Source organism: Coturnix japonica, chromosome 2 (genome assembly GCF_001577835.2).
Source record: "Coturnix japonica isolate 7356 chromosome 2, Coturnix japonica 2.1, whole genome shotgun sequence".
Taxonomy (NCBI): Eukaryota; Metazoa; Chordata; class Aves; order Galliformes; family Phasianidae; genus Coturnix; species Coturnix japonica.
Window position 1 is genome coordinate 24,466,425 of NC_029517.1, and position 19,692 is coordinate 24,486,116.

The following is a 19,692-nucleotide window of genomic DNA, read 5'->3' on the forward strand; positions in this document are numbered from 1 at the left end:
GTGTGAAACTAACAGGACCATAAGGTTCAGTATCCTTTAAACTGTTGATTTAGATTATTTTATCAGAGAACCATGCTGAACAGTTTCAGGAGCCTTTCACTCTGCCTAAGCTGGTGTGATCTCTTTTATTTATGATTCATCACATGAGGAGCAGCTACATAAAGATGAGGCACCTGGCGCTGCACCTCAGCCAACCATATGCTTCTGAAATTACACGACCCAGTTCTAGAGAACCACTTAACAACCTGATAAGCTCTTTGTAGTCTTATTGGTAACATTTATCAGTTGTCTCAACATCCAGGCAGATATGCGGGTACATGTGGACTCAGCTGTACCACAGACATTTCTATTAGAAGGAAGGAAGGCAACTTACCTGAGGAGGAATTTGTGTCACTTGAAGAAGCTTACAACAAAGCTTAATTACAGTGGTGCCATGGGTATGCCGTATGCATGGCAGAGGAAAGCGCTGACTGTAGTTGTCAGGAACTACAATTTGTGTGTGAATGTGATTTCCGTTTTTGCTCGAAGTGCCTAATTAAGCAGAAAAAATATCGAGTATGGACTTTTGGAAGCTTTATTAATAGGAGTCTTTCACCTGTTTAGTAGTCACTGAAAGTCAAATCTTATAAAACCCTTAAACCCATTTAGTGTGTGTTCAGGCAAAGAACTGTGCCTGTTTGGGCATTTTCTGCCTTTTGCATGACAAAGACAGGGTTATTCTTGGTGCTTTTTAGCTTGTGTGTAGGCTGCTGTTAGTGTGCAAACCTAGGAGGGGAAGCATTTTCAGAAAACTTGTGACAATATGCCATGGCTGGTCATTCTCCTTTAGGTGGTCATTCACCAGTGTGGTGGCCTTGCTATGACCGTCTGGCCCTGCTTGGAATAAACCTGCAAGTAGCCAAGTAGTGCATATTCAGGGAAAGCTGAAGGTTAGCTACTGAAGAGCTCCTAGTGATGCCTTTCTTATACTTTGAGGGCACTACTTTTTGAGCTAAGAGTACATTATTTTAGATTAAACTGAAATAATCGCACTTAACATAGCTGTGTACTTTACTGGCTTCGCAAGGTCAGAAGTCTCCACAGATGGCAAATTTCTGTAAAACATTTATGCTAGATTTGTTTTCTTTCAAGTTCCTTGCATCTATATGCTTTGTCAGGCTTACTTGTTATCAAATATTTACAATGTTTTTGCATGCAACTCCATGTTATATGCAGATCTGCTGTGTCAGTGGGAAGGCTGTTAGATCACTTGTACTTGTGACCTATTAACTGTCATTACCACCTTCATTTTGGGATGTAACTACATTGAAATTAATACAAATCTATACACAACGTTTAGATCTGGATATTCTTGCTGAACCTCTGTGAATTTATTCTAGTAATAGTTGCTATAACATTGTCCCTGGTGCACCACTGCTCTGACATAAAACTACCACAGTGTTAAAACTGATCATCTAATGGTAGAGCAAGAAAATATTTTACTCACCCCGTGATTTTTTTCCAAGATCCTTACTAATTTTTTCCCATGAAAATGGAATTAGGAACCTATAATTTTAAGGGTTTTTGAACTCCAAATCTGATAATATATAAGCAATTGAAATATATTTGAAGGTAACTTTAGTTCATATGTTTCGTTTTGCTTTAATTTTATTCTCAAACCTTTAAAAAGTGAAGCCATTCCAACAATTGTAAGAAATCATCCATGGGTTTAGATTTAGATCAGATGAAGGGTAAAGATGATGCCAATTAATTAATTACTGGAACAACACATGAAAGTATTTGTGTATTCATACTGTAAAATTTATACTCTGTATTGATTTTATTGTTCTCTTGTTGTCCAGGTCTTAGGGGCAAAGCCAGAGCTTCCTGAATGTAGCGATGATGACGATGAGATGGCTGATATTGCAAACCGGAAGAGCGCTAAACTCTATATGGTAAGTAGTTCATGTCTCTCACCTTTCTTTTGTGTTGCCTTCTTGAGAAAAGAGGTAAGAAACTGTTTAGAAAAGGGGGTGCTTTAATGAAATCTAGAAAAAAATTTTATTCTCTTCCACTAAAAAAAAAAAGTTATTTCCTCCTGAAGACTGCAAAATTTCAATTGTTCTGTAATTCCAATTGTTCATATTTAGCATGTAGGTATACCTTTGGCTTTAGTGATGGCTGTGTAGTAGCAGAAGATGACACTAACTCATTGTATAGGTTGATATAAGCGTATGTTTCTAACTGTGAGCTGCTCACTGTATACACATTTGAGCTGAGAGCATAAGAGAAAATTATTTACTTTAAAAAGCTGTGAGAGTTCGCTAAAATTAACAGTACATCTCCCTCTGCTGGACTTAACATGAAATGAAACAAAAAAGTCATTAACTGTACTTACTTTCCAGCAGTTTACAGATTTCATGCATAGGAATAGTAGCTAATTTTTATAGTAATTTGGGGAATGGAAATTAGCTTGATGATCAAAACCAGAGTTTATCTGAAGTTGCAGTTATTGCTTCCTTAGGTGTCAGATGCAAGTGGATCCATGAAGTTGTCAGTGGTAGCAGAGGAAAACCCCTTCTCCATGGCTATGCTTTTGTCAGAGGAATGCTTCATCCTGGACAATGGTGCTGCAAGGAAGATCTTTGTGTGGAAAGGTAAGAGGACACTCCTGTTGGAAATGCAGAAGGTACACAGTTCTAATGAGTCAATACAGCATCTGCTGAATAGCCAACATCTTTACTGACTGGACACAGTACCCATAATATGGGCATGGTTCTGCCTTGGCATGGTCAGTGGGCAAGGACTGCTCATATCAGTGAGGGCTTTGAGAATGTGTCCTGTCTAAAGATCCTGTCTATTTTTAAGACATCTGTAAGCTTAATGCTTAAATGCTTATCTAAGTAGCAATTACAAACCAAACGTAAAGAATCCTGCAGATCTTATGCATTGCCACCAAATATCCATCTTTAAATGAAATGAGAAATATGGGCTTTGAAGGTTTGATAACAAGTAGGCATTATATTTCCATACCTTTATTCGTGGGGGTGTGAAATTGAAAGGTGAGCAATAATTAGAGTCTCCATCTTCCAGGGACCAACTGAAAATATGCTTTTTTGTTGTTGTTGTTGTTGTTTTTCTCCCAAATATTTCTCTGTGTTATTATCAATGCTGGTAGGACTATCTGCAGTCATTTTAATGGATCATTTTCCCAGAGGGGAATTGATGAATTAGGTCTGGACATTGTACTTGTACTTGTACACCATTTTGCTATGGTGATGCATTTAACATTGAGTATCTCTCTCGCCTCCTTCCTGCCCCCCTTCCTTTGTTTTGTGTCTGAGGTATTTACATTTCTTTCTGCCATGTGAAATAGCAAATAATTAATCAATGCAGTTGTCAAACTTCTGAATCCAGGAAGTATTGGAAGTATTGTAAGCATTCTGCTTGAGTAGGTATTTGCATTCAGGGATGTAACCTTTAAAAATTAATATCTGGGGGGTATTGTGCTCAGAGACCTGAGCCTGATTCCTGGTTTTCCCTCTTCAACTGACAGCTCCTGGAAGAACAAAGCCAATAGGATGAGGCAATCATATACATTGTAGGTCTTGTGAATGTGGCCCTACTGTTCCTTTGTGTATCCTCACTTTGCTGTCACTGATAATGATAATGTGTCAGAAACTAAAATACCAAAAACTCATTAATCTGCAAGTCTCACCCTTGCACGGGAAGACTGCAGTTATCATCTCTGCTGGAAATCTTCAGACCACTAAAGCTGTGGAGTGTGAATTACTTTGCTAATAGTCTCATTCAGAACTGAATACAATGAATAGCGTATCAGAGCATCCTGGTAGACTAAGAAGTCTTTAAAGCATAGTCGTTGACAGCCAGCTGGAACTGATACCAAAAATAAATAAATAAATAAATAAATCATCCCATTGAGGTTTTCAGAGATCTCCAATAGTGAATAAAGCTGAGCAAGGAGGAATGGGTGGGTAAGAGTGATGATGAAGTGCCCAGTACAGCCAGATAGAAGAGGAGTTTCATTTACTTAGAAGTAGTAGAATCGTAGTGGTGCCTAAGGAAGGAAGGGCAGTTCTGGAGAGCAGCTTCATTTAACACATTGCGGCACAGAAGGTGGGGATTCACAGAAAGTTCCCTGAGAATTCAGGTTTTTTCAAAACCATTCAGGTGCTGGTTTTGGTTGTTCAGCTTTGTGTGGATCTCATTACTCATGTTGCGTTTGGTCAAGATGGAGGCATGAGCAGTGTTGAAGAGAATCTGGCTCAAGGGCATCGTGTTTTAACAAGGCATATGAGCTCACTGCCTTTTCTCATGTATTGTTCTTGTCTTTTAACCAGGCAAAGATGCTAACCCACAGGAAAGAAAGGCTGCCATGAAGAATGCTGAAGCATTCATACAGCAGATGAATTATCCTGCCAACACACAGGTGCAATCTATTTATGAGATGGTAGCAAGAGATAATGAATTCTTTTAAAGACTTTGTTTTTAAATCAGAGAAGAAAAAAAAAAAAAAAAAAAAAGTATGGATTAAGGGCATACAAGTCAATAAGGGCAATGTTTTATTGACAAATAATTCAGAAGAGTTTTCATTTCAGTAACCACAACAGCTGTGTTTTCATTCCATCTCATGTTTCCTGTTTCATTTCAGATTCAAGTGCTTCCAGAAGGAGGTGAAACGCCAATTTTCAAACAATTTTTCAAGGACTGGAGGGATAAAGATCAAAGCGATGGCTTTGGCAAAGTATACGTCACAGAGAGAGTGGCTAAAATTGAGCAGATTGAATTTGATGCTACCAAGTTACATGAGTCTCCACAAATGGCTGCACAGCATAACATGATAGATGATGGCTCAGGGAAAGTACAGGTACTTTTTCTGTTGTAATTAACACCCATCTAATTTCCATCTACCCAGTTTGTTCTCCTCCTCGCAATAGGTTAAACTGCTACTGTATGTTTTTCCATTTAAGCTATTATGTTATGTAAAACTACATTAATGGTTACTCCTACCAACAGACAAGGAACTTTGAAGTGGAAAATGAATCTCTTTGTCAGCAGTATGCTGGCATGTAATATTATTTCTATGTTCATGAAAGATGTAGCAGTCATCAGAAGAAATCAAACAGCAGAAACGTCTCCCGTTTAATAAAATACTTCTAAAAGAAATACTTTAAATATGATCCTTAACTTAAAGGAACACTTCTAGTCCACATCATCTTGAAATCTGGAATGGGCAAACTTGCCTTTGGAGTCTGAAATCAATTTATCTACATATCTTATTGTATCTGTCCTGTCTGCTTCTTTGTCTCTAGTGGGTTTCTGAAGTAGCCTGAATTTGGAAAGAATACGATGACTTTAGAGTCTTTCTAAATCTATTCATATCCCATTGAAATCTCTTTGGATTAGTCTTTTGTATAATCAAAGGAATACATTTGGACTACAGAGGCCTAGCTTGGAACTGCATCAACACACCTTGTTGAATACAGGTCTGAATTCTGGGATCCTGAAAGTAAGAGGAAGAATAAATGCTCACAGTCTTATTGGCTTATTTTCTGCATTTATGACCTCATACTTGGGATGGCCCATGGATTTTAGCAACTTAGATCTGAAGCACTTTTTATTTATAATTTCAACAGCACGTTTTTGAAGGGCAGCTGTTAGCTGAGTTGATCTGTAGATAATCAAATACAAGAAATCTGTAAAATTGCATCTTGAATACCTCCCCCAAACACTATTATAGTTCTACTGGGAAGCATAATGTTGTGACATACTTGTTATACTATCAGCTTAAGACATTAAGAAAGTAAGTTCAAATATAGCATTATGAAATGACATTAAAGCATCAAGTCAAAGAACAGTGTACTGCAGTGGTTCATTCATCATTATTCATCCATTCAGTGGATGTAGGGTGCATCTTTCTTGGTCATGTACTGTAACGTTTGGGAAGAGAAGAAAAGCTGCTTAAGGTATGATAGAATAAATTGCATCTTGAAGAGGCTCAAGATGACATTTAGCATTTTGCAGTGATTTCTGTGTTTTCCCAGATCTGGCGTGTGGAAAGCAGTGGCAGAGTTCCTGTGGAACCCGAGACATACGGACAGTTCTATGGTGGTGACTGTTACATCATCCTTTACACTTATCCTAAAGGGCAGATCATCTACACATGGTATGTGAGGACAGCTTTGCACAGACCTCCAGTATGTGGATATTATTTCATGCTGACTTTGTGTCCTGTTGAGAAGAGTCGCCTGTCGATGCAGGGTTATTTACTATGTCTTGACATGCAGTATAATCTCTAGACCATTTGGAACCCGGGCTCAACCACTGTTTTTTGTTTTGTTTTTTACAATGTCTTTCTCAGGCAAGGAGCCTGTGCTACAAAAGATGAACTGACTGCATCTGCATTTCTGACTGTTCAGCTCGACCGGTCATTGAATGATCAGGCTGTGCAGGTTAGTGTCTTTGGGATGACACTGAACAGAGCATACAGTATGGATGCTGAGACAATAACTGAAAGGAGATAGTGTTTGAAGACAGGGAATAACAACTGCTAATGGTGACCCCTTCTGCGCATGCATTTGTCGTGCATCAAGATATTTAACTTCCTTTCAGTGCATAAACTGCCTGAAATTACTTGTATTTTACCACAGCTTAATGGCATGATGATTAGCCATGAAGCACTGTAAATCTATCTCACAGCTCACTCTGCAAGGAATTGCGCATGTTGCCATACTGATGTTTTTTGATAATGCTTAGCTTAGTTGCAGAAAACAGATGTATCTCCTTAGTTGCAAAAACAAATGAGTTTGTATTCAAACACTCTTTGTCATCGACCCATTTGTACAGATGCCAGTTACTTGAACTCAGTTGAGTTCTTGTTTGTTTGTTTTTTTCCAGCTTTTCCCTTTTATTTTCTTCATATGACTAATACTGTTTGATCCTCATATTTATCTTCAAATCCATATCTTACTTGTTGGCATTAGCCAACACTGGGTAGGTGGAGCAGTGGAAAGTGTTTTATTTTCACAGAAGAGCTCAAGCAGGAAGATGACTAGGGACAGGCAGGGATTTTCTAGGCACTAGAAGGTAATTCTTTATTCCCCATCCTTTTGTTACCAATGTAAGGGTTTCCCCTACCCAGCAAAGTACAGTAATCTTAAAAGGCAGATTACACTTCTGTCTATTACTCAGTTATAATTTAATAGTTAATTATAATAAGGAAAGTTTAAAATACTTCCAGTTAATTATTCCTTGAAGTATTCCTAACATATGTTCTGTCTTTGGACTGAGCTCAGCACCATACAGTCTTATCTCATACCTATAACCAGTACTGCAGTAATAACAACATTACAATTAAATAGCTGCAATAATATGATTAAGAAGCTGTTTTATTAGAGCTGTGTGTGTATAAATATACACGTGTTAAATACAGGTAATCTATTCTAGGTAGGCATGTATATGCTTATAAATACACAAGTATATATGCATGTGTGGATTAGTATGTATATACATGCTTACCTAAAATATATTACCTGTACTTAATGTGTATTTAAGCGCTGTTGGAAAGGTTTGAATGTATTATTTCTGCTCACTAGATGGCACTACAGTACAAATTTTTTAAAACGCCATGACAGCATTTGTTTTGCTGGAATGTTTCCCTCAGCGCATTTCTTCTGTGTTGTTTTTGGTTGTTTGGTTTTTTTTGTTTGGTCATTTGTAAAATCCTGCCACAGTTTTGCAGCTTGGTATCCATAAGCATACATGTTAGGTGTCCCAATCAGGTAATGTTCTCAGTGCTTCCTTGGCAGCCCTGCATGACCTGCCAGTCTGCAGCAGCCCTTCCCTGGCCCTCTGCTGCTTCCAGCCTGACAAGGCAGGGCTCAGGTGATGGCACCAGGGTTCTGCAGTGTGCTCATACTGAGCTCCACTGCCTCTGGCTGAGTACAGCAGCATCTTCAGCCTGGCACTGCCATGTCCCCTGGGTGTTTCACATAGGAAGCAGATCTAGTATGGCCCCAAAAGACAGGCATGGTTCCTCCCTGTGCTGCTGCCTTTCACTGCCTTCCTGACAAGCAGCTTTCTATTTATCTCCTTTTATCCCCCTGTCCCAATCAGCTTTTCTCTGCTCCCATCTTTCCTTTTGCCTTCATTTCACACAAGACATGAGTCACTTTTCCTTGTATAAAGCAAGGGGAACTTGCATACAAAATCTATATACCACGTAGTCTTTAGCTATCACAGTTTTTGTTTCCTTAGGTGGAAAAAGACAGAGGATACTGTCATAAAGGGAGAATTAACAATTGTATGCAAGTAACTTTTACAGTACATTAACCTAAAAACAGCAATTCTTTGTAGCTCAGTGTTCATTGCAATGGCAACAATGTCTTCCGTATCTGTAATGGAAGTTCCCTTTGGTCATCCATGTTATTCATGTAAGATGGGTTTATACTAATCTTTTTCATCACACTACAGATGAATGCACACATAGAAAAAGCAATCAGGATGAACAACTGCCCTCTTCTGTTTAAATGCACAGCCCTCAAAATATCAGGTTATTTTTTTAGTGGAATTAAGTGGCACTATGAAGCTCCATGAAACAACAGTTCTTTTGAAAAAATGCAATTTTCTCATTACAGTAGATAGCAGACTTTTTAATCAGTGAGACATTATGTTAGAGGTTTGAATCCTGTCTGTGTGTTGGTGTGATTGACAATAAATCTCACAACTACTCTAACTTTAACGTGTCTGGAACTATATTTTATAGCTTCTCAGTTTGCCAGTTCTTGTACTTGCCAGCACTCCTAGTTTTATTAGCTAACATCCTCTATGCTATTCAGTAAAGCCTAAAAATAATTACCCATGTCTTCTTCTCTCTATTATTTCATTTCTTTATGTATGTACAGATTCGAGTCAGTCAAGGCAAAGAACCTCCCCATTTACTGAGCCTGTTCAAAAATAAACCACTTATTGTCTACAAGAATGGGACATCCAAGAAGGAAGGTCAGAAACCTGCTCCACCCACACGGCTCTTCCAAATCCGCAGGAACCTAATGTCCATTACCAGGATTGCTGAGGTAAGGTCACCCGCTAAATAATATGGTATGGCTGCCATGAGCTGCTCTGATGATCTCTGTTGAATAGTCTAGTATGAACACAACTCTAAAAACCACTGCTCTGTATGACCAACCTATCTCAAAGATCAAAGGGAATAAAGTATAACTGGCTACAACCAATCTGCTTGTTGCAGAGGATACTGTAAGAAACTACGTAGTGAGCAGCCAGCTGACAAAGAACAGACAATCAGCAATTAATGACACAGTCTTTCCTACTGCCAGAGTCCTAAGATCTGTCCTTTGAGTCAGATCATAGTTTCAAGAGAAGTTCTTCTCTAATTGATGTCAGTATAAATCCAGGAAGTTTTCAAATTAAGGAAGCATCGCTGATTACCATCTGTATGAATGTTTTATATAATCATTCAAAAGAGTGACCCACATTATTTGAAAATGGGAAGAGTAAAAACAGTTTCTTTCTTGATGTTGTAGGTTGATGTTGATGCAATGTCACTGAATTCCAATGATACCTTTGTTCTGAAACTTCCAAACAACACTGGTTACACCTGGGTGGGAAAAGGAGCAAACAAAGAAGAGGAACAAGGAGCTCAATACATTGCTAGTGTTCTTAAATGCCAGACTGCTAGGATTAATGAAGGCCAGGAACCAGGTTGGTTTGAAGCCATGCAGTCTCTAATGGGCAGCTGGGGAAATACAGCACTGTATGGAAATAGAGCCTAAATGTTTTTCACAATTATGTATTTTCTAAGCAGAACCATATGCTCACTCTCTCCCTTTGAAAATCTAACACAACATTTTACAATGAAATCTATCTGGAATTGGCTGATGCAGAAGTAGTGCAATGCCCTGGAAGTCTGTAGGGCAGCAGCAGGTGCTGCAGAGCAATGTGGTCCTTTCTTAGCCCATGGTGACCAGGAGGGGAACAAGGCATTGCTCTATGTAAGTCTGCAAGCAACACCTCTATTGTTATTTTGACAAACTGGAAGAAGAACTGTAAGAAAATGCACTCATCTTTGAGGCAGCAAATAAGATGCTGTTCAGGGATTCTTGAAATAGTATCAAGCAGAACCATGAAATGTTAAATCATCTGCTATATAAATTATGTATTATATATTTCAGAGGAATTCTGGAAAGCACTTGGAGGTAAAAAGAAATATCAGACTTCATCACAGCTTTTGACAAAGGCTGAAGATCATCCTCCTCGTCTGTATGGTTGTTCGAATAAGACTGGCAGATTTATTGTAAGTGTATAATGGATACTTTCCCCTTTCTTTAATAGTGTAATTTCTGACATGTTTTATCTTGGGAACCAACAGGTATTAAGTGAATTTGGGGACCTGGCTTTTCTTTGTGTAGTTAGTAGCGCTTAGCAAGAGCTAGAGAGTTGAAGCTTGATGCTCTGAATCAATCAAAGTGCAGAGAAGAGAAGAGACAGAAGAATTAATACTGATGATGTTTGTACAGCCTGCTCCAGCTGCAGACTGGAGGCTTGCAGATGCAAAAAAGATGAGGCATTTGCCTAGTGAAAAGCAATTGTGCTCTTGCAGAACATTGCCTGACTGCTATCATTTCTCTGAAAAAGTGCAAGTCAGCGCCTTTCCCCTTACGTGTCTGACAGTGGGGGGTGAGGAAAAGAAACATCCTAAACCCCCGCCAGAAATCCTTACTAGCCTAAATTTCCTGTAGAGACCTGTGCTCGGGGAGGTAGGAGGAAATATCCAGAACTGTGTGCTGGATATTAAGTGTATGGATTAGGCTTAATTACTTACCATATTCTGGGCAGGTGTTACTCTTTGGAAAAGATGAACTAATTTTTAGATAGGCAACATAGTTGGCTACCATCTCTGCAGTTTCCTTAAGAGAAATCTCATTCATACCATGGGCGATAATACAAATTGGATCCTTTAATAAGGACTTGAAAATCCTATAAGAATAGTAAAGCACATTCTTCTAGCAAGCTTCTAAAATACTCCTGTGAAACACAGTGGGAGGAACCAGTCTCACTATAATAGCCTGCTGGCAGCTATGCACTAGCTTGGTTTTCTGTTTTAAATTCCTTCCAAATTTGTGCAGTTCCATATCTCTCATTTCATTTCCTTAGTACTTGACTCACCGCTGTCAGAGCTCACCACTACAAGGGGGTCAGATCACTCAGAGCTTCTGGCCACCACATCATGGTAGAGAGCAAAAAGGACTGACTTTTGCACTGATTCCAATCCCTCTGGTACTCCTGCATGACCAAGCATAGCCAAACGCTTGATAGACCTTTACAATTAGCAGGCCATCTATTAGCTACATTATTAGGTCTCCTGCTCATACAGATGAAAATTCAACTGCTTTCTTGTCTGCCTGTAAATCCCTGGAAGAAGCAAGCAGTCTGTATTTCCTCTGGGGGCTAATTCTTAATGGCTTATTTAACTATCGTGTCTCATTTTCAAGTGACTGGAAAGCATACTTGCATGTGTATTTCACCACTAAGCTCACCCACTGCAAATCAGAGCAGTTTATTTATTAATGAATGTAAGCTGCACAAATACATCAGCTGTAAAATTGGTTTAGTTAGTTTGGTACATGTCGCACTATGGAAATCTCTGTCTTTTCCTTCTGGCAAACTTCAGTCCTAATTCACAATGGTGACAATTTCCTTTAAAAAATATCTGTGGTCTGTCCAAAATCAGAATGTCCTGAGAAGTCATTAAAGCAAAAAAATACCCACCAGTGTGTCCTTTTTAGATTGAGGAGGTCCCAGGAGAATTCACTCAGGATGATTTGGCTGAAGATGATGTCATGTTACTAGATGCTTGGGAGCAGGTAAGCTGCGTGCTTTACCACTGTTCCTTTTTTTGTTTGTTTTTTGTTTGGTTGTTTTGTGGTAACAAGAATTCATTCTTAACAACTTAGCACGTAAGATGGGAGGAAAGATCATAATTCTGAGGTTTTGCTTTCTTTAAATTGTATCACTGGGAGCTGTATTTTCTGAGCTCTATGATGTGTTAATGTGAATATACGTTGACTGAATTTCTAAGTATAATGTGACACCACAGCAGACACTTCCCATTAAAACCAATGGAGGCTGCAAGTTTATAAGCTCCAGGATTGAGGCTCTTGATAATGTTCTTGACTTCATTTCTAAGATTTATTAATTTTAAGAAAGAAGTTCACTGCAAAAAAAAATGGTATAGATAAGCCACAAAATCAATGTAGCAGCATTAACTATGCAAAAATCTTATTAGAGAAGGGGACAAATGCTGGACCTTAACATAGGTTACTTCAGAAGAACTGAGTTGAGGGTGACAGAAATAATCTCCATCATTTTCCTGGGTTCAGACAAAACTGAAAATGTTGAGAGATTTTTACATGGCAAGCAAACTTAGTGTAAGTGTGGATAACACATCCATGTCTCACATTCTCTCTATTCATTCTCTGCACCTTGGAGGAAAATGGGGAGAACATCATGTTTTACCTGCCTTCCTCAGCCTAACTTTCAAGGGAAAAAGGCTGAGATTTTAGGAAATGCAAAGGAATGTGTTTGGCCCATTCAAGAAGGAGCAGAGGGGAAGGCAGTATTAAGAGCTGGGTGGGAAGGTGTTGGGATATACTGACTCAGATAGGAGTGGAAGGAATGTGGGAATAGAATCTGGTTTCCAAAAGGATGTTTGGAGGGAAGGAAGAAAGAAAGAAGGAAAAAAAAAAGTGGAGATTGCAGACTGAGGCTCTGGAAGTGGGTTATTCACTGAAGTATTTGATTACCCTGAGTAGCATCTGTCTCAGGGCACAAGTGTTGATGCATACACAGAGCCTCATCCAGAGACAGCTCCTGTTCAGCACCTTTACCTGTACCCAAAGAGCAATTTCCTTGCAAACTTGGAAAAGATGACCACAGAAAACGTAATTAAGAGTTCCTTTTATCTGAGAGCATCAAGGCCGGAATTCCAATGTCAAGAGAGTGGTGAAATTGTTGAGTATAGTTCTGCATTCTCTAGCAACAGAAAAACAACACACATTAATTTTGGTTTACGAGACTCGTGTATCTCTGCAGTACTTTCATAGAATATATTATTTCTCCTAGTGGAATCAACAGTTTTGTGTTTTGCCTACTGCACATAAAATCCTAATAAAAACACAAGAGCTAAAGCTTTCTCTCCTCTGTTTGCAGGTTTTTGTCTGGATTGGGAAAGACGCTAATGAAACTGAACGACAGGAATCAGTTAAATCTGGTAAATCAAATCAGTTTGGCAGAATTCTGAGGGAAGTAGCATCAATAGTGCTTAAACAAATGAAAAGATACTGAAGAAGAAATGTAGTTCCATTTACAGTGTTGTTTAAAAGAGTTATTGAGCTTATTAGAATTTAACCCCAGAAAAGATTATTTTCTCCTTTAAATGTAATTTAAAACTCATGTATCTTTCTTATCTCTAAATTTATGAAGAGCAAAATTAATCAGAGCTTTTTAAAAGTGAATGTAGGAGAGCTCAGTTAAAAGAAACTGCACTGAAAATAAAATGAGGTATTACTGACTGAATGTATAGTCAAAGGAAAGCCAACAAATCTCCAACAGTCTGCATTGCCACCCTTGGAGGAGGAAATTCCTATTGCAGAACAAATCAAGACAGTTTACCTGGAATGCAACTCCTTGAAAAATCCTGTGTCATCTTTAGTGTTATTTCTTATACCTGAGCCTTCTTGATGGAATTGCTGCTAAAAATGCTTGCAGGCATTCCCTCAAAGCAGCTAAGGTTGCCTTGCTGCATTTCCAGTAGGTATTGATATTACACTGAGATGTCAGGCCATCTGTACTGAATGTGCATTCAAAGCTTTTGCATGGCAAAAATGGGAATGAAGGTTGTGCATTTGCACAGCACCAGCAAATGTGTTCTCCCAGTCAAAAACCAAAACACAGACGTATGGCAGTGGGCTGACCAGAATAATAATCACTTTTTTGACTCTTGTGGAAAATTCTTTTACTGGCAGCTGGGAGAAATCAGCAATTACTGGATCATTTCATTACCTTTGAAATAATTGGATGGAATACTTTATTATAATAGCCCTGGGTTCTTTCTCTTAAGCCTTTGATGTATTTTTTATGCCAAAGGAATTAACTAATATTTTACATGTTTTATTTCCCCCTGTTTTTAGCCAAGCGTTATATCGAAACAGACCCTTCTGGCAGAGAGAAGGGGACCCCCATCGTTATTGTGAAGCAGGGACATGAGCCTCCAACCTTCACAGGCTGGTTCCTGGCTTGGGATTCCAGCAAATGGAAAAACTGAGCTACCCAAGAGAGCTTCAGCTTCAAGCCAAAGAACCATGAGTGCGCAACTATTTTCTAGTACTTTTAAGCATAAGCTTATGCAACAACACGATGCAGATGTTGTTACCCTTTGCTGAGCTTTGATATATTTATATGAATAACTTAGCAGTTCTCAGTGCTGGATAGGGTAAGTGATAATTGTCAGCTGAGGTGGGTGGGGCTTTTCAGGTAGGAAATATGTAACCTATGAATTCTTCACAAAGAAGCTGTGGACCAGTTTACTGTGCTAAAATGGGCCAAATTCTGCCTTCCCCTAGCAATTCAAACCAATGCCAAAGAAACTCCTTTAGTGTAAGGTCAGAATAATTTTTTGCGCATAATTTGGCTGGTATAGAATTTCAGATGATGCCTGATCCAGAGCTTTGCCTTGCAAGGGGCAAACGAGATAAGTATTTTGACAAAGCTGTTCTTAACATGTTTGTTTGCTATCCTTGGTCTAAATATTATACCTGGAGCTCTGGATCGTATACTTGTAAGGATATGAAGGTGCTTTGTGGTGTTGTTTTTTTTTTAAGATTCTAACTCAATATAATGGATTTCTTTGGGTTTCTCTGTATAAACCAGCCTCCAGCTCCAGATCTTTTTAACTGAAGCTCTCGTGCACGTTTTAGGGAACTACTTTTTAGTGGAAGAAGTAACAGCTTCAAAATTACTTACTCTGCCTTAACCAGACTGCACTTAAGCCATACTTTGCCTCGGTTGCCTTACTCAGCAGTCCCTTGTGCTTTCACGGCATGGAGTTTTTTCACATTGTCGGGTACAGGATGTGTTTTCAGTTCCTTTTCTAAACAGGTCTCAGTCAAATATCAACAAGGAAACTTCTTGTTTCAGCAGCATTCCTGGGAATCTGGAGTATGAGGAAGCACCATATAGTCATTTTCTCTCAGGTGCAGTTATCTGGGATTTCTTTTTTTGTATTCTGGTGAATTTAAGAGTGCATTTTCAAAGTATGTTTTTTAAGTTATAGTTTTGCCAGAAAAGTCTCCTTAAGGGCATTAGGAAAACTCCTGATACAAATCTATAGCTCTGCTTTAAGCATTTATCCTAAAATGCTTGTTTTAAACAATTTATACAGCAGTAAATCACGTCAGTGTGGCTTTTTAATGGAAGCTTTTCAACACTTCTGTTGTTCTCATAAGATAGATTGGAAAGTGAACATTTTAGTTATTTTTTCCTTTTTTTTTATGATTGTGATTTTCAGTCTGAGTAGTAATGCAGTAGAGTCAATTTTGTCTGAGCTCATAATAACAATGACAAAAAATAAAGAGAAGCTAAATCAATTAATTCAGGGAGTTTTTTCAGCCTTAAACATTCATTTAAATCCTTTCTTAAATAACTGGGCTGTATCTGGATGTCATTTCATTTAAAATAAAATTATGAAACAGTACGTTATGTGCAAAACTGATTTTCTTATCTGTGATGTTATTGCTCAGTGCACCCACTGATGTCTAGAAAACATTCTTAAAGAACAGTAGATGCCTTCCTTTGTAGGTGGACAATGCAATGAGAGGTCAAGTGTGGGGGTTTGTTTGTTTGTTTGTTACTCTGAAGCTGCTTTACCCAACACAGATCTAATTCTTCCCAGTAACCGAGAATTTGAGAACAGGGCACTTACAAGCATATAGTTTCATCTTTTAAAAAAAGAACTACCACCATTGTTATTAATTATTAGGCTTTGCAATTCCCTGCTTGCAAAAATGACCGACTGCAGGAATGATTATTTTTTGGCAAGAGGAAATAGAACAGGTCTTGCTTTTTATTTGTAAGAGTAGAAGAGATGTCCTTCTCTTGCTGGAAAGAGCACAAAGACCTTTTCAGTGACTCAGCTAGCACACTTCATACAGCCACTGAGCAGTCTGTGATTATCTCATAGTTGACTTTGACATAAGCATAAGATTATTTTTGAAAATTAACAGTTTCAGTAGCTCCTTAACCAAGATTTAAACAAGATTTGCTCTCATTGAACATCAACATCTGCCAGAATGCTGACAGCTCTGAACCCCATGCAGGCTGTCAGCATGTGCTGCAGCACTGTGAAAGTCTGTTTTCAGCTCCTTTGCACAAGACAGAGAAGCTTTTGTGGTCTCCTGGCCCAAGCATTTTTGTCTGCAGTGCATTGTCCTGGCACAGTGATTACTGATGTTGAGAAGAACATCGAGAGCTCATAACAGAACAATGTTTGCAATTGAGCTTTGAGCATGAGAGCTGCTCGTAACATTGTTCTTGGTTTTACTTGGGAGTGAGAATGTTTATTTTTCATATGCATATGTGTATGCAGTACTTACAAGGATATGTTTCTTTCCTTTTCTTGAAGAAGACAGAACCGTGACTGCTGGGAAATACTGAAGATTAAGCTACTTTCAAGAAAGTATTTAAGCACGTTAACTTTATGAATAGTCATATCAAATACACATATTTATTACAGAATAAATAGAAAAAAAAACACGCAGATATATGCAGTAAAGTTAATTCAAGAATAAGCTGCATGTTGCATTATTATCAGAGAGTAACAGTATTTTCAGTCTATTTTGCATAGCAAATTTAAACCCTGAGTTAGCAGTTTCATTATGTTTCCAAACAGAAAGTATTCATGTGGTCAAAAATACAGTATCATTTTGATGTTAGTACAGTTTAATTGCAGAGAAAACATATTAGGAGTCCTTGGAGTAAATAGGACACTGCAATATTACATGCAGTATTGATAATTTACATAAAATATGTAATGTTAGAATATAACAACAGATTGTACACTGGAGAGGACACAGCCTCTGGAATTACTGCTCTAAACGCCTGTTTTGACCCACAGTACACAGTACTCTATTGCAACAGATCTGCAGTAAATGATGATGCTAACTGTAGCTAAATTCAATTGAACAGTTTGATCTTACCACTTCAGACTCATGTAGGCTTTGCCTGCAACAGTAAGAAAATGATGATGATAGTGGGATTGTGGCACCATCTCTCACAGGAGAACTAAGGAATTGTACAGAAAAGACACCGCTTGCTGGACTACCATATAAGGTGCTCTCAGACACCTCTACGGGCTATAAGGACATTTCTTGTTACTAACCCCTTGCCCTGTGATCTTCTAGTCTTCATTGTTACAGGTTCTAAAGAGGCTAAAAAAAATCAAGTATTTTATTTTACATGGACTGAAGTTGCTCTTGAGAGTCCAAAAGAAAAAAAAAATGCTGTGGAATACAACTGCTTCCTGAGCACATTGCTGTAGTCAGACTTTTAAATTGAGTCAAATGTAAATATATAAAATAAAAACCAGAGGTAGATCGCATTCTAACATGCTGACTAATAGCTTTTTCTTTTTTATGAAGTGTGATTTTCTTTTTAGACAAAAAAAATAATATACCTTTCCCTTATTCTGGCTAAGAATTTTGCAGCTAAAATCAAAGGAACTTTGATTTCATTGAAGTACAATCAGATCTTTAATCCACTACAAGTCCTTCATGTCTCATTACATCCTCTCTAGACTGGCCTAAGGATACTCTGACCTCCTCTGACTATTACTTCTGCTCAAGATCAATAAAACACACTCACACCAATTAAAGCTTACAACATTCAAGAGGGAGAAGAGCAGGCCAAGGAGAATTAGGAGGCCTGCCATGCCACAAAAGTAGTTGATGGCTCTGGCCCTCATTCTGTTAACATTCAAGCCTGTAGGAAAAAAAAGTCTGCTCCTGCCAAATAGAAAACATAAGCTTTTATATTTTCTCCTCAGTACTAACAAACTCATCGATTCCAGATGAGCTGTTCCAAGGAGCACCAAGCTTCTCTCTAAATACATCCACATTTCCACTCTGCGTGTGCTCCCCCTCCTCAAGACAGTGCTGTGAAGATACTGAGATCAATAAACGTAAACATTTTGCTGCCATAATTAATGTGGGCTTGCCTGTAAATGAAACAAAAGCATCAAGTGAAAACACTACTTTTTATTGTTTGGTTTGGCTACAGATCATTTGTTCCATAAGTAAGCAAATGCTTCAGAACATTACCTGGGTAGAGGCATGCAGGCCAGGGAAGATGTGTGCCATGTTTCTCTGGGAATATGCCAGGCATTGGGACACTGTGAAACAAACAAATTCTCTTTGATACTCTTTACTGGATTTCACAGGGGCTGGAAATATTTAACATCAAGGCTGAATGCAATCAGCTGATTTTTACCATAATTTACCTAATGGTTGACTCTGCTTTATTCATCTGATTTCCTTCCCACAGTAGAACCAGCAACAAGCCTGTGTGAAACAGATTATTGCTAGAATGACTGTAATATAAATTTCCCTCCAGGCTTAGACTTTCACAGAGTAGATTCAGAAATGTCAGACTTTTCCATTTCACCAGCTGAACAGGACCATCTTTACTGGTGCCAAAGATGGCTGTCCTTTCCACACCACCCAGATGCTAACCTACTGGTCTTCATCAGAGGTTAACCACTGTGATAGGGGAAGAGAAGGTTAGCAATGATTGCCTTGTCAGCAAGGACAATAGACTGGCACTGAAAATCCTTTGTTCCCAGTCAACAGTAGATAACTTGTCTTATGATCATTAAGGTTGGAAAAAGCCTCTAAGATCATCTCTTCCAACAGTCAGCCCATCACCATGCCCACTGAACCATGTCCCTAAGTACTACATCTGTCCTTTCCTTAAACATCTCCAGGACTCTGCCACTTCCCTGAGCAGTCTGTTCTGATGTTTAACCACTCTTTCTGAAAACAAATTCTTCCAAATATCCAAACTGAACCTCTCCTGGCACAATTTAAGGCCATCTCCTCTTGTTCCACCACTGTTACGTGGGAGAAGAGGCCAACCTCCATCTCACCATAACTTCCTTTCAGGTAGTTGTAGAGAGCAACTTGAGATGTTGCAGAGATGAGTCAACATGTACTAACGTTGACATGTCTAAGCCTCTGTAAATTTCACTGTGCTTCTGGATGCACTTAATAAGAGCAGATAAAGCTGGGATCACCTAGTCCAACCATTAACCCATGCCTGTGACCACTCTAGGCTATGGCCCTCAAGGCTACATCTATACTCTTCTTGAACATCATCAGGGAAAGTGGATTCATCACCTTCCCAGACAGCCTGTTCTGATGCTTGACAAGAAATTTTTCCTAACATCCAACCTGGCTGATGTCTGCTGGTAGAGAAGCCATGGAACTGCCCCAACCCAGGATGAGATAGGAACATCCCTGAGGAGGTGCTGGTGCACTCCAGCATCCATTACCTACATACCCAACCTGTAAGTACTTTCTCCAAGTGCTGCCCTGCCCAGTGTGACAAGTGTGGCCCAGCTGGCCC

General features: G+C 38.8%; 1 protein-coding gene across 1 annotated transcript in view; it reads left to right on the top strand.

Moving 5' to 3' along the window:
- SCIN (scinderin) overlaps positions 1-15,783 on the top strand; it is a 42,654-nt gene extending 26,871 nt beyond the window's left edge. The window contains exons 5-16 of the mRNA XM_015853635.2: positions 1,842-1,934; positions 2,504-2,636; positions 4,341-4,429; positions 4,652-4,867; positions 6,045-6,166; positions 6,362-6,452; positions 8,904-9,074; positions 9,543-9,720; positions 10,191-10,312; positions 11,805-11,882; positions 13,228-13,288; positions 14,208-15,783. Coding sequence (XP_015709121.1) covers positions 1,842-1,934; positions 2,504-2,636; positions 4,341-4,429; positions 4,652-4,867; positions 6,045-6,166; positions 6,362-6,452; positions 8,904-9,074; positions 9,543-9,720; positions 10,191-10,312; positions 11,805-11,882; positions 13,228-13,288; positions 14,208-14,341 — 1,488 coding nt within the window. The 3' untranslated portion in view covers positions 14,342-15,783. The remainder of the gene's footprint in view (positions 1-1,841; positions 1,935-2,503; positions 2,637-4,340; positions 4,430-4,651; positions 4,868-6,044; positions 6,167-6,361; positions 6,453-8,903; positions 9,075-9,542; positions 9,721-10,190; positions 10,313-11,804; positions 11,883-13,227; positions 13,289-14,207) is intronic.
- The last annotated feature ends 3,909 nt before the right edge of the window (positions 15,784-19,692 follow it).